The sequence below is a fragment of the Gopherus flavomarginatus genome, chromosome 2, assembly GCF_025201925.1.
Source record: "Gopherus flavomarginatus isolate rGopFla2 chromosome 2, rGopFla2.mat.asm, whole genome shotgun sequence".
NCBI classification, from domain to species: domain Eukaryota; kingdom Metazoa; phylum Chordata; order Testudines; family Testudinidae; genus Gopherus; species Gopherus flavomarginatus.
This window is the reverse complement of record NC_066618.1, coordinates 262265008-262280907: the sequence shown is the minus strand read 5'-3', so window position 1 is coordinate 262280907 and position 15900 is coordinate 262265008. Positions and strand designations below refer to the sequence as shown.

General features: G+C 41.2%; 1 protein-coding gene across 6 annotated transcripts in view; it reads left to right on the top strand.

Annotated features, from left to right (window-relative positions):
• The first annotated feature begins 522 nt into the window (after window positions 1–522).
• The window catches only part of SNX31 (sorting nexin 31), a 69793-nt gene continuing 54415 nt past the window's right edge, over window positions 523–15900 (top strand). For 4 of the 6 annotated variants that reach the window (XR_007772630.1, XM_050941022.1, XM_050941025.1 and 1 more), the window contains exons 1-2: window positions 648–796; window positions 1097–1171. Coding sequence is in view for 5 of the 6 variants with exons in the window: in XM_050941022.1 (XP_050796979.1) it covers window positions 731–796; window positions 1097–1171 (141 nt within the window). In the remaining variant the exon portion in view is untranslated. Of the gene's footprint in view, window positions 797–1096; window positions 1267–15900 lie in introns of all 6 variants that reach the window. The other 2 variants (XM_050941020.1, XM_050941024.1) reach the window with 2 other exon arrangements.

The window sequence follows — 15900 nt, the reverse complement described above, 5'->3', positions numbered from 1 at the left end:
AATGGCCACGACTTGGGCAGTGTGAGTGCTACTGAAAATCCGCTCGCGTTCTGCCTTTGGCACGGGGCGATAGGTTGCCTACCTCTGCTCTAGACTTATAGAATGAGACCTTCTAAAAACGTTACAGTGTATTACTGGCACGTGAAACCTTGAATTAGAGTGAATAAATGAAGACTGGGCACACCACTTCGGAAAGGTTGCCGACCTCTGACCTAGAGGAAGGATGGGAGGAAAATTCATACAGAAGGAAGGCAGCCTCCAGCGGCCCTTTACCTGCTTACATCCCTACTGTTCTATCCGTGGTCACACAAGGGACCTTGCCCACACTTGGGGCAGCGAGGAGGAGAGCACAGGAAATCAGACCAATGATACCTGTAGGCTGGGACACGCTCTCCTGGTGATTCCCAGCCTGGTTAAATCAAACCCATGGAAGGGACCCGGCCAACTACTGGGCGGGGGGAGGAGAGGAGCGGAAGTTGTAGCCGCAGCTGGATGCTGTTCCTGCCCTGGGAGCGGGGGCTAAGCCAGGAGGCCTCCCCCGTTTGTGGCAGACCCCAGCCGGCGGCGCGAAGGCAGCATCACCCGCCAGGATGAGCGGTTTGCCCCCCGCCCTCAGGAGGGAGGAGACCTTCCCGCCCTCCCCTCTATCACGTGGGAAAACAAATACTGCGGCCGCTGCCCTGCCCCTGTGGCCCGGCGAGGCGGAGCGCGGGCGGGCGTGTGCGGCACCATGAAGATGCATTTCAGCATTCCCGTCTCGGAGCAGCTGCTGGAGAAGTTCGGGGGCCGCTACGTGGTTGAGTATCTCCGCTGTCCGGCCCCGGCGCTAGGGCTGGGGAGTCGCGCCTCCGCGGGCTCCCGGGCAGCGCTGTTATGGCTGCGGGCGGACGGGAGCGGCTGAGCGGGAAAGGGAACTGAGCTGTGTGGGGAGGCAGGGGAATGGGGGGGGGGGGGCTTGTGTGGGGAGGGGAGCTGTGTGGGGAGGCGGGAATTGAGGGAGGGGTGTGGAGGAGGAGGATGGGGTGCTGCGTAGGTAGGGGAGCCAGGAGGTGCCTGTGTAGGCAGGGGAGCTGATGCTCCTTGGGTGTATTTTCAGCTGTACTCTGTGTACCTGGAAGGCTTCCTCTTCTGCAAGGTGCGCTACAGCCAGCTACACCACTGGAATGATCAGGTGAGAGACTCCAGCACAACCCCCTTCACTCTGCCCTTCCAGCTTCAGCTATGGGAATTTCCAACAAATATCCCATTGAAATGAGGACAGACAAGGTGGGTGAGAGCATATCTTTTACTGGACCAACTTCTGTGGGTGAAAGAGAGGAGCTTTTGAGCTGCACAGCTCTTCTTCACCTTGTTGAAATGAATACAGGCTGATATCCTGTAATGTTGCCTCTGGATGGTAACGAGCTTTTCTTGTGTAGTACCTGAAGTGGGAGGGAGATACATAAAGGTCTGGATGCTGTGGAGTGAATGTGTTGTCGTATTTGTTATTACACACATTTTTAAGGTGCCCTGCACAATAGGGAGTGGCAAACTCTGAAGCAAATCACAGAGAAATATTGAGAGGAGGGGTGTTGGGAAATACAATATGCTGGGAATTTATATTAGTGTCAAATAAGATCTATTTTTTGGGTAATGGCAATGGAATTTTTTGGCTGTCCCCCATTTCCTTTACACTTAAACAGGTAATATGAAGTATGAATTGGAGGTGATTACAAATCGAATACTTCTTTGGCAAACTCTTCCCCCTTTGTAAGCAGTCTGATTTTCATTTTTTTCTCCTACTTTTTCAGTTATTTTCATGGCAATTCTTTGGCTTCTATTGTGCATACCCCACGCGTGCTGGTCTGAACTATATGCAAGAGATGAGCTCTTTCTCCCACTTTTTTCTTTGCAAAATATTTTCCGTTTTCCCCATAATACTCCTCAGTGAAGGTTTAAGGTGTTTCCTTATTGAGACCTGGCAACATCTGAAAGCTATGAAAGAGGAATTGAGTAATGGTCATGTACCCAGTATTCAGGGGAATAGGTTTCACAGTTATTTTTAGTATCATTGACTACAAGAAGCTTGCTCTGATTTTAGGACATCCGAAACTATTGCAGCATTCCTGTCTGAGTCATAAATAACACTAGAGCCTCTTTTAGGTTCTGTCTATGCTAGAGTTCAAATCATAGGTGGTTGGGTTTTTTTTCAAACTTTTCTTGCTTGGAAGGTGTTAACATTGTTTTGAGTTCAAGTATGTAGGCTCCAGCTATGTATGCTGAGGCCAAGGTCCTGCTGTTAACACACCTATGGACTGTGTGAGTCAGAGTCATAGGAAAGATTATCTTGTGAATAGAGCACTGGACTGGGATTGAGGAGACCTGGGTTCAGTTTCTAACTTGACTACAGACACTCTGTGATCTTGGACATGTCAATTAATCTACCCTTTTCCTCAGTTATTTATCTGTAACATGGGAATAATTACTTCTCTTCCTCACGGGGTTGGTGTGAAGATAAAATCCCCATTAATGATAGTGGGAGCTTTATAAATATCTAGAGAGGTTTATCACATAATTTTCAGATAACAGTAAGTGTTACAGATAATTACATAACAAGCTGTTTTGTATCGTGTACAACCTGTTGCTCTTCATTAATGTATTCTTCTGGATCACCCATTCTCTGATCCAGTAACAAATATGAGATAAGTGTCCAGATCACATATGTTTAATAGCGTCGTAGGGAAGCCACTCTGCTTAAGAATTCTAACAGCAGACTGGAAATAGCAGTAGAAGATGTACTGCAGAGGTCAGTCCAGTACTGGTGATAGGTGGACTGGATAATCTATTCCAGAAGTTCTCAAACTGTAGTCTGTGGAAACATGCACGTTAACATAATGTTGGTTCCCTCCTCCTCTCCACCTGCTGTATTGCATGAAGACAGCTGCAAATACATAGAAAAAGGCCACTAGGGAAGTATTGTAAGTAGGGCTGTCAAGCAATTACAAAAATTAATCGTGATTAATCCTGCTGTTATATAAACGGTATTCTATTATTATTTAAGTATTTTTGGATATTTTCCACATTTTCAAATATATTGATTTCAGTTACAACACAGAATACAAAGTGTACAGTGCTCACTTTATATGTATTTTTATTGTAAACATTGGTACTGTAAAATAAAAATATTAAGTGAACTGAAAAAATAATACAAGTACTGTAATGCAATCTCTTTATCATGAAAGTTGAACTTACAAATGTAGAGTTATGTACAAAGAATAACTGCATGCAAATAAAACAACATAGGCTCTAAATTTTTACAAGTCCACTCAGTCCTACTTCTTGTTCAGCCAATCGCTCAGACAAACAAGTTTGTTTACATTTGCAGGAGATAATGTTGCCCGCTTCTTGTTTATAATATCACCTGAAAGTGATAACAGGGGTTTGCATGGCACTGTTGTAGCCGGCGTTGCAAGATATTTACTTGCCAGATGCTCTAAAGATTCATATGTCCCTTCATGCTTCAACCACCATTCCAGAGGAGATGCGTTCTTGCTGATGATGTTTTCTGCTCAATAATGATCTAAAGCAGTGCAGACCAATGTATATTCATTTTCATCATCTGAGTCAGATGTCACCAGCAGAAGGTTGATTTTCCTTTTTGGGGGGGTTCAGGTTCTATAGTTTCTGCATCAGAATGTTGCTCTTTTAAGACTTCTGAAAGCATTCTCCACACCCCATCCTTCTCAGATTTTTGGAAGACACTTCAGAGTCTTAAACCTTGGGTCGAGTGCTGTAGCTATCTTTAGAAATCTCACATTGGTATCTTCTTTGCATTTTGTCAGATCTGCAATGAAAGTGTTCTTAAAATGAACAACATGCTGGGTCATTGTCCAAGACTGCTATAACATGAAATATATGACAAAATGTGGATAAAACACAGAGCAGGAGGCATACAATTCTGCCCCAAGGAGTTCAGTCACAAATTTAATTAATGCATTTTTTTTTTTAACGAGTGTCTTCGGCCGGCATTCCAGAGGACATGCTTCTATGCTGAAGCATGTCCTCTGGAATGGTGGCCCAAGCATGAAGGGGCATATGAACTTTTAGCATATCTGGCACGTAAATACCTTGCAATGCAGGCTACAAAAGTGCCATGCAAATGTCTGTTCTCACTTTCAGAAGATATTGTAAATAAGCGGGCAGCATTATCTCGCATAAATGTAAACAAACTTGTTTCTCTTAGCGATTGGCTGCACAAGAAGTAGGACTGAGTGGACTTGTAGGCTCTAAAGTTTTGCATTGTTTTGTTTTTGAGTGCATAGTTATGTAACAAAAAAAAAATCTACATTTGTAAGTTGCGCTATCACAATAAAGAGATTGCACTATGGTACTTATATGAGGTGAATTGAAAAATGCTATTTTATCATTTTTACAGTGCAAATATTTGTAATAAAAATAATATAAAGTGACAACTGTACACTTTGTTTTCTATATTGTAACTGAAACTAATATATTTGAAAATGTAGAAAAACATCCAAATATTTAATAAATTTCAATTGGTACTCTATTTAACAGTGCATTTAAAACTGAAATTAATGATGATTAAATTTTAAATTGCAATTAACTTTTTTGAGTTAATCATGTGAATTAACTGTGATTTAATTGACAGCCCTAATTGTAAGCAATCATTTCAGTTGAGACAGGGATGTTACGTGGTTATGAAGGATCAGGGAGGTGGTCTTCATGATTATGGGATGTGTCCGTGACAATCTCTGTGTTTAAAGTGGTCCATTTTGATACTATAATGATTCATGCTGTGAAAAAGTTCGAGAGCCCCTGGTCTGTGAGGTCTGTTCCATCCCTTAATATTATGGCCCTGATCTTGCAAGCCATTCTACATTGGCAGACCTCTGCCTCCAGTGCTTTTTCACTCTCCCCACTTAATGTGTAAATTTCTTGATGCTATAGAATGGAACATCACAGCATGGGATCACACTGATAGTGCAGTCATCATAAAAGCCAATGTCATTGATTGAAAATGTAACTAATTTGAAAACCAGCGTTTTTGTAGATAACAGAATTACTTGACAGTGAAGTTTTGTATTTATCACTGGAATTGTATCTGGTTTTGGATGTCAAGAATGGCATTTATTCAGAAAGTGTCCCTTGAATTCCACTTCTGTCTTATGTGAAACTGAATTTTTGAAATGTACAATATAAATCATTGTAACTTTTATTGGATGGATGTTTATGAAACTCAGGACTTAAAACACAATTTTTTTTCATTTCTTTATTTTTGTTTAAGTAGATGTGACCCAATACGTGTCTTCTCTTTAGCTAGTCCAACTGAGTCTTCCTTTAATGTCCAGCTTAAGCAGTAATTTCTGAGAACAAAAAGGTAGAATTTTGTTCTGGATACAGTTTCCACAAAACTTAAAAATCTTTTATTTGTTTTCTGTCTTATATGGATTTCATGAGTCCATGTTTCAATCATGTCAGCATTTTGAATAGATTTTCTCTGCATGTCCAAAATTTCAAGCTTGGATGCCCTCAGTTGAAGCTCCTGAATGTATGTTTAGGCACCTGTATAAGTGGCCTCTTTTTTTTCCCAGAGTTAGTGAGCATTTGTAACTCAGACTTCAGTAGGAATTGAGGGTACTTATATTTCTGAAAAGCAGACCACATAGATCTTGATTCCGCAATGTGTTTGTCAAGCAGTTGAAGTCGGTGGGGCTTTGTGGGGGTGCAGGAATATGCATATGTTGATTTAATTGCACAATCGGGGACCTATTTAAGTACTTTTCTCCAGGCTTCTCAAGCTTAGAAAATGTAAGCCCTAAGCTTTAAAATGTCAGCCTTTGTTTCTAGGGGATATGCTAATAAGCTATATAGCCGGAAGAACAGTGTTTTTCAGACTTGTGAGTATTTATCCTAGTGGTTCTCAACCTGAAGTCCAATCAGCACACAGCTGTGGCCCATGTGACATCCTTAGTCCCATACAGGTAGAGAGAGAGAGAGAGAGTGTGTGTATGTATATTGTGGGGGGGGGGGGTGGCCCACAATGGTAAATAGGTTGAGAACCACTGGCTTATCCAGTGCCCAAATTGAAGATTTGATGAGTTCTAGCTCACTTCCCCCAACTTTCCAGTGACTTGAAGAGGCTGCTGTGTTATGAATGCTTGTCAAATACCTTTTCTGTCTGTAAATGAGTTTTTTGATGCCTCTGTTCCTCAGATTCATTCTTGGTTTTGCTCTTTATTCCCTGAGTGCCACATTGAAACAAAGCAGGCTTGTGGAAACTGGATGACTCCAAAGATTGGTCGTGGGCTATAGAAACTTTTATATCTAGGTCACCAGTTCAAAACCAGCTCAAGTGGTAATGCTCAACCAAGCAGACAATAACTTTTTTATCTCAATCCTAGTCCCAGAGGACACTTGTCCCATGACAAAAACCATAACCAAGTACTTTGTTGGCCATCTTGGCAGAGAGGCCAAGAACCAAAATGAGCCTGAAGAATGAATTATGTCTTAGCATCCCTGGAACAAAGTTTGGAGCCATGTTAACATCGTAGTGTGGAAAAGGTTGTAGAACTGAGGACTATGCTATATCTGTTCAGATATTAAACAGAAAACTTAATTTCTAGGGCTGGTACTCATTGCCTTTCGGCCTCAGAAAACACACATGCATATATAAACTCAAGGAGAGCAGGATGCAGCTTTATCCGTAGTCTCAATGGTGCTACTTAAGTAGACAAATGAACAGTGACAGTGACACAGATAAACAGTATCCCTAAAACAACTGGATTATTTCAGAACTACTTTTTTGGGAGTTTGTGTATCTTATTTACTGTCCAAGTTGCCTCTAGTTTTGTAAGCAGGAACACATGGCTCTATCCTCTGCCATCATCACCAGGTTAACTGCATCTCTCACCGTTCTGGGTCTTTTTGAGGGCACTCCCTCTCAAGTCTTGGGCTTCTAGCAGTTTCTCTCTCAGGTTTTAATCATGCGATTCTCCCACTCTTAAACTAGTACCTAGTAGCAGTCCCTTGTGATCATCTCTTTAGGTCTGACTTAGGCTCAGCCCTGCAGTTCTATAACAGTGGTGTCCAAAAACCAAACAGTCTGATTAGAGCAAAGTGTTATTTATTTAGAATAAAAACATTTCTGAGAAAACCAATCTTAAACAATAAACCTGTCTATACACAGGCCTGCCTTTCCCTAAGGTTTACCATTCCCGGGACCTGTGAATGTCCAACTCCTTCAGACTCTGTCTGTAAAGTCTCTCAGTATCCGCCTGTCTCTCAACAGCTTCTGAAAATTCAGAAGCCTAAGAAGGGCTTTTTAATTGTTTAGTGCAGGATGGATTAAAGATCCATTTTTTAGAAGCAATTTTTTAAAGTCAAATTAATGAAAAAAATCTGTTTTAAAATTGACAATCATATTTAGGCCTCAACTTATTATACTATATTAAAATAATTCAAATTAAATAAAAGAAAATTCAAGCCGTATATGTTTGCTACCCAAGTTTTAAACAGTCAGACCACTGAACTGGTAGAAGTCAGTGGCTAATCACCTGGAAGCAGAGTTGGTTGAAGTGCTAAACTAGCTTTTAGAGAGACAAGGTATGTGAGATAATATCTTCTATTGGACCAACAACTGTTGGTGAGTGAGAGAGAAACTTTCAAGCTACACAGCTCTCGCCAACAGAATTTAGTCCAATAAAAGATATTACCTCACCCACCTTTTCTTTCTCTTGTCCTGGAACTAACACAGCTATAACACCACTGCATAAACTGGCTTTTGGCGGCAGGTGCAGAGAACCTGTTTTCTTTATTTCAGTTTATTCAATTAGTTCAGTTCAATGACTAGTTCTTTCTAAGTTGAGAAACCAGTTGGGAGTTGAAAAGGCAGGAAAACTTGTTTTCAATTTCAATCTGAGACTAAAAACTATGGGTGAGAGAATTAGATCTACTATTTCCAAAATGTTGAAGGACATGGTCACCAGAAATAATCAGTTCTATATGCTACCTACAGAGAATATTTCCTTTGATTCATAAAGCAGTTACTTTTTAAACGTAAATCATATTTTGATAAACTTTTTCTTATGATGTATTCAGCACATTTAAGGTAGCTTTTATTTAATTAACAAAAACAGTTTTTAAATGTCCGGTTTTGTGCATTTTAATTGAATTCCAAATTTTCATCGAGTGCAGCTTGACACATATCACGAGTAAAAAAAGGATTAATCAAATAAGCAAGAAATGCCTCATTTGTCATTTTCTAACATAATAAAAATATAAAAAATAAGAATCTGAAAAATATATATTAAGCCATATAAGTGTGTGTGTAATATATAGTGAATCCCTCCCAGTTAGCAAAAAGTAGTACCAAATTATATCTACCATTATCACTCTTTTAAAATATTTTCCAAAAGAGAGTACCAGTTCAAAACAAGGTAGAAAGCCTGGATTTAAATAACTGATTTGTGCTTGCTGATTTAAATCATGATTAAAATGGATGATTTAAATTTAAATCAGTTCATCCTGTTCATTTTTCTTTAGATCTTTGTTTCCCAGAATTGGTAGAACAGCTGTCACTTTGGCCTGGTGCTGGAAAGTATGCCATTGTCCTGTAACTGCTTCCCCAATGTTTGCTGGGAGGTTGTTACTGTGTTGCATCACTGCTTGTTCTTTTCCCTACCCTATTAAGTTAGAACAGTACATTCATACAGGAAAGCCTTATAATCCAATGTACAATAATATCACCTCACTAACCAGGTTGTAGAGTATTCATAATATTAATATACTACTTATTGCATAATGTCTCCACATCCGCCACAATAAATATTCATGCTTCTGGTCATAATTGGACCACTGAACGGCATGAGTCCAGGGGAGTGCGCAGAAATTTAAATTTTACTGCTTTCGAGGGGGGGGGGTGGGGTGACGGGACACCGGTGGGGGATACAGAACTCCTCCGGCGCGGGGTGTGTCATAAACAGATAGTTAAGGGTTAATGTCTCTTTTTTTACCTGTAAAGGGTTAACAAACAGGGACCCAAACACCTGACCAGAGGACCAATCAGGAAACAAGATACTTTCAAATCTGGGTGGAGGGAAGCCTTTGTTTGGGGGTTTTGGGTTTGTGCGTGCGTTCTCTCTGGGTCCTGGACGGGACTGGAGGTGCAACCAGGTTTCTGCCAATCTCCCTGCTACAGTCTTTTATCTATTCAGAATAGTAAGGAAGTACAAAGGCGGCCATAGTGTTTTAACTTGTTTTTCTTTATTTGCAGATGTGTACTTGCTGGAAGTAGCTTAAATTGTTTTTCTGCTGGAGAAAGCTTCTTTCTATTGTCTATAAGCTAAAAATCCCTGTATATTTACCATCTTGATTACAGAGACAATTTTTATGTTTTTTCCTTCTTTATTAAAGTTTTCCTCTTTTTTAGAACCTAATTGATTTTTTTGGGTTATCTTTTGTAAGACTCCAGGGAAGGGAGTCTGCACTCACCAGGGAATTGGTGGGAGAAAGGAAAGGGAGGAGGGAAGAAAAACCTGCTCTCTGCGTTTATCTCTGTATCTCTCTCCGGGGAAGAAGGGAGGGGGAAGGGAACATTCCTTTTGGGTGGGGATTCAAGGAATTGAATCACGGTGGTCTCCTAGTGTACCCAGGGCGGGAAGGAGCTGGGAGAAAGAAAGGAGGGGAAATGGTTTATTCCTCTTTGTTTTGAGACTCAAGGAATCTGGGTCTTGGGGGTCCCCAGGGAAGGGTTTGGGGGGACCAGAGGGTATCAGGCCCTGAAATTCCTGATTGGTGGCAGCGCTACAGAATCTAAGCTGGTAATTAAGCTTAGGGGAATTCATGCTAGTACCCATATTTTGGACACTAAGGTTCAGATTTGGGAATGATACTATGACAGGGAGAGTGAGCAAACTCCTCTGGCCCCAGTGAGGGGTGCAGAACTCCTCCTGCTCCTAGGATGTGGTGGGGAGAGGGAGACAGCTCCTCTCCCTGGGGCTGCGGCAGGGAGAGGGAACTGCTCCTGCTCCTGGGCTGTGGCTGGGAGAGCAGAACTCCTTCTTCAGCCCCAGGGCTGCGGTGAGGAGAGCACTTTTCTTGCCACAGCCCCAGGGAGAGGAGCTCTCACTCTCCTTGCAGCAGCCCAGGAGCAGGAGGATTTCTGCATCCCCTGCTGATTATTGGGGGGGTGGGGGGAAGAAATAGCTGAGTCTCTGCTGACTCCGCTTTGCGCACACGCCTGGTTTGAAGGAAACTTCCTCTATGGGCATACTATTGCATAATTGTTCACTACAGCTTCCCTTGAACAGTTCTCTGAAGCATCTAGTTCTGGCCACTGTCAGAGACATGATACTGGGTTAGTTGGACTGCTGGTCTGATCCAGTGCAGCAGTTCCTAAGTACTGTTACCTCATCTCTAGAAACTCCTCTCCTCAGACTGACTCAATCTTTAGTTCATTTTTGCCTATGACACTTGAACCTCACTTTTCCCCCCCATTTGTGCATCTTTCCATTCACCATTATTGCAAGTAATGTACTTGCATCTTTACCACTTTTAAATTTCTTTTCCTTTCTATCTGTAGGGGCTGTTGTATTCTGTATAAAGTGTTCCCTGAATTTCTCCACACAAATCGTTATCAATATCTTTAAAGGGAATGTGCCAGGTAAATATTGATGTTCTTTTAATGTAAAGCACTAACTGCACTAACCCCAGATAAGTCTGATTTGAGGAACTCAGGCTGATGGTATGGTATTAGTAGATGTCAGCTGTCTCCTTCATTCAAATATTTGAGTCTTAGGAAGAATAAACTCTATTATAAAAGTATGGGAAACTGAACATAATTTTTTGTTTTGAAAAGGAGAGCTTTACTGCAAATTGTTTGGGAAGATTGAAATAGCTGCTGGATTTCATTATTACAAAACAATTCTATTTTGATGGGGGTTGTGGTGGCTAAATTCTCCTTACTTTCCAACTTTGAAAAACTGTGGTGTTAACAAATGACTTTTTAGATTTGGGTGACTATTCAGAAGCAGATGAAAATAGTATGCTGCTTGTCCCTTTCTAGACAAATATTAGAATAACACGCATATGACAACCTGACAAGAAGTTATAAAGCCAAGAAGAAAAAGCTGCTAGGTATCATAATTGTACATTTAGTGCCTGGAAATAAGTCAACAATGAATATTCAGACAAAGAGTCACTTCTGAAATGGTAACAATTAGTCTGAAGACAAAAGCATAATGTTGATTGATTCTAAACACTGTACCAGCATTCACTGAGTCACTCTAGGAACAACCATGATTTTCATGAACAGCTGTTTGGAAAATTATTCTAAAAGTCAATTAATCACAAAAGTAATTAGGCATAAAGGATTTAATGATTAAAATAAATTTGTTTTTCAATTTTGTGTATTCGTATAGCAGACTAATTTTATATTTTGGGTTTGTTAGGCATCTACATATACAAATATTTTTATTAGCATGTGAAACGTGTTTAAATACACTTTAAAATTAGGAGCCCCTTTCTGTACACTTCATGTAAACTGTATCTAAAAGTACAGCTCCCTTAATTGCTCTTTATGGACAGTTTGACACCTTTCTAACTCCTTTTAGTAAAGCTGCTCTGACTATTATTTCCAGGGTAGAAATCTTATCTCAAATGCCCCATCTGCCCTAGGCTTTTACCATATAATGGAACGTGGCTGTGGCTGAAATAGTTGGTTTAGACAGTGTGGGTGGGGCTAAACACTTCATTTAAAAACACCCCCACAAGATTAGGTAATTCCAGCCACTTACTCTTGAAACTGTCCGTCCCTAATGCGGGTTCGGTGAATTTTTTAATTGAGAGAGGAAAATTAAAACCAGACAAATTGAAACTTCAAAACACCACGTGGCCGTTTATTAACAGGGAAAAAATCTAAAGTTGGGCTGGGGAGGAGCACTTTTACCAACTAACAGTACTATTGGAACAAGAAATCTTCACACAACCTGAAGCAATCTATTTACATCCATTAACAAGAAACGAAATACTTCAAAATTAACTGCACTTTAAAAAAGGTAAACGAATACACCAAATTAAACGAACTGTGTGCACACTAACCAAATACTACTGTCAAGTACACCAATTAACTTCAATAGCAGTTATTACAACGACACAGTTCTTATATACCATATGTACACAACTATACATCAGATAACATATATGCAGTTCTGTATCAAATAAGAGAGGAGAAAAGGCTAAGCAAAGCACAGACAGAAAAATTAGAAAGCAAGTACCGTATTCCAGGCGCAGCTGACCAGCAGTACAGACACCAGAAGCATACCGAATCCGTAAAAGATAAAGTTGAAAAAGCAATAAAACGACACGTCCCGAGCCGGCTACATCCGGAAGAGACCCCTGGCTGAAGGGTTGATCAGGTCCTTCAGTCAGTACGTGGATACTCCTGCAGATTCTGGCACGAGGCATAGTTTTATTCAAAGGCTCTTTTACACTTGTTAAAATCTGATTGGTTCCTAGCTCCTTCACCTTCCAGGTTCCGAGCTGGCGCCCTCCACGTAGATAGTCTGCACACGGCACACTGGAAGCTGCTAGAAGCTGCACCCAGCACACTAGCATGATTTTGCACACAACTCCAATCTGACCGTTTGAACTGAACTACGATTGGTCAGATTGGATTCCTTTGTTCATGGCACGCCGGTGCTATGCACACAGCACTAACCTGACCCTTAGATGACCAGGCAAAAAGAGCGGGAAACTGCACACGGCACACTCTAATGTTGCACACCGCACCTTAAGATTGCACACAGCACCGTGGTGTTGCACACAGTACCAGTGTGACCTTTAGATGACCGACAGTTAGCCATACAGACACCATGTTGGAATAAAGACCTTAGGGCTGCAACAGAAACAAGCAACCATTTTCTGTGGAAGAGGAGCATTTTTGTGGATGGATGGAAAAGAAACAATACTCTCTGCTTTGTATGTCTTGGGCCAGATGAATGGAGGGTTTCAACGTTAGGTGGATTCCACAAGGTAGTGTTGTAGCTATGTTAATCCCAGGATATTAGCGAGACAAGGTGAGTGAGTTAATATCTTTTTATTGGACTAAGTTCTGTTGGTGAAAGACACAAGCTTTTGAGCTACACAGAGCTCATCTTCACGTCTGGGAAAGATACTCAGATGGTATATCAACACTGCAAAAAAAGACGAGTGGCATATCCAAAGCTGGCCTGGGTCAGCTGACTTGGGTTAGTGGAGCTTGGGCTGCAGAGTTGTAAAATTGCAGTGTAGACATTCGGGTTTGGGCTGGAGCCTGGACTCTGAGACCCTTTCTCTCCCAGCCTCTCAGAGCCCAGGCTCCAACCCAAGCCCAAACAGCTACACCGCAGTTTTTAGTTAGTTCTGAAACCTGAGCCCTACTAGCTCAACTCAGCTGACCTGGGTTTGGAGACTCCTTGTGGGGTGTTTTTTTTTTTTTTTTTTTATTGCAGTGTACACATATCCAGAGTGTTGCAGCTAAATACAGGGAGGAACAGATTCTTTAGCATAAAGACTTAACATGTTAAAAGAGAGCATTCAAGGTGAAGTAGGCGGTTAACACCTTTGTGGTCATAAAATGAAGATGTATTAGTGGGTTACAGATTGTAATGAGCCATAAAGCCAATAATGTCTTTACGGAATGCTAGACACTGAAAATCATGGCAAGTTATGAATTTAAGCTCCCAGGCTCATCTTTTTGAATGTCTTGTCCCATTTTCCTTTAAGGATGCAGACTGAAGTCCGAAATGAAGTGATCATGCTGGGAAAAGTGTTCATCCATGGTTGATAGTGTTTTTCTCTCAATTTTCTGTGAGTTAATTCAGGAATGTAGTGATTGTCTCACTTCACCCACATAGTTATTGGGGCATTTAGTACACTGGATGAGGTACATCAAATGTTGATAGGCATGGGTAGGTCCCATGGATTTTTGAAAGGTTCTGTGGGGAACTGATGATTTTGGGGGGTTGTTTGAAGGTCAGAAGAGGGAGTTCAGGGAAGATTTCCTTCAGGATGTGGTCCTCCTAAAGTATGGGCTGTAATTACCCCACGTATGAGTTCCAGCCTGGGGTAGTACATGACAACAAGAGGTGTGCGATTAGACAGGTTTTTCTTCTGTATTGAAGCAAGTTCTCTTAGGGCATGTGGGTGTCCTGTTCAAACAACTCAAAGCAGCACTAGACCCTGCCATAACACTGCTATGATGATCAATACTCCCAACAACACACGTTTCAAGATCCATTGGTCCTACACATGCCTATCACAACATGTGGTGTGCTCATCTAGTGCACTAATATGTGTGTGCATATATATAAAAAGAAACCATTAATTCACACTACCCTGGCTCTTTTGGGTAATGTTGATTGCTAATTTGGCTTCTGAGCCACAGAGGTCTGAGTATGACTGTGCTAAACAATCTGTTCCATCTTGTATTTAGCTGTGACACTGAGTACTTTTCCCGGACCCAAAGAAAAGCTCAGTGAGACAAAGTGGGTGAGGTAATATCTTTTATTAGACCAACTTCTATTGGTGAAACCACTTGTCTCTCCACAAGATAGGACAGCTTTAAACCTGTCTGGGTGTTCATAGGAGCTCTACTGGTGGAAGAAGCCCTGGAGAGACATTGATTCAGCTCTTCTCCCAGTCAGCCTGGCCTTGCCCACTTTGAGATGTATTACCAGGCTTTGAGGTTCCCAGCAGAGCAAGGGTTGCAAGCAGCTTGTGCTTCTGGCTCCTTCTCTAGATGGATTTACTGCCATCTGGAGATCTGCAACCTATGTTGTGCTGGAAGTGAATTTGGCCCCCAGAACATAGCTCTGCCAGGTACAGCCTCTGTTTGTGTTTAAAATGTAAGTCCATCTTTTGGGCTGGTGAATATTGGAAACAACCAAGTTTCCAATCATGTTGGACTGAAACTTAATGCCTGCAGACTGATAGCTCTGTCTGATTTAAAATAACTCCCCACCTCCACCTTCCAAAGTATGTGTGTAAACTATTATGGAAAATTTCTATAGTTCTTAGAAGTACGACAAGGGAGATACTTCTCTCCCCACCCCACTTCCCCACTCCTCCAAATCCTTCAGACAAACATAGCCTAAGTTTGAAAAATAAAATTGACCAATCAGTCTGTTCCAAGGTGAATTAATTGCTCTCATTAATTTGGATATTTTTAAATAGTCCATATCTCCATTTGTACGAACTACTGATGATGATGGGTAGTGCTGTATTACATGGGTGATAGGCATGGTGAGGAGGCAGGAGGTTCTGATTCAAGCTCTGACTCCATCTCTGAACTCTGGCAAATTACTTTTTATATCTTTGCCTCACTTTCCCTGTCTGTAAAACAGAGAATGCTTCTCTGTCTCTGAGGCTTTGGAGGCATCAGTGTATGTATATGAAGAACTTTGAAGATGAAAAGCATTCTATAAAAGCTGCTGTTCGTTATATTTATGCAGCAACACTACATGGAAAACATGATTTGGTTTTATATAGCTCCTTTTATACTCCTGTGTCTCTCAAGGCAATTTACAAGTACCTAATAATAGGTAAATAATAAACAAATTGGAAACTGGTGATGTGTTGCCAGTATAGGGGTAATGGAGTAGCTGCTACATGTGCCACAAGCAAAGCTCTCACAAATCTTAATATATTCAGAAACTGCTTTACTGAGAGAGGGATTTTTGGCCAGGCTTGTCAGACTTAATGCCTCTTCCTTCCTGAAAATGCCTATAATTGTTTTCTACCTCCATTTTCCCCTGGTTCCAGAGAGTGGCATTAAATGTATAATAAACCTTGATCCATGAACTATCATTTCTCAATAGTGGCCGAATGGCGTCTGGTTGTAAAAATCAATCTGTAAGTCCACTA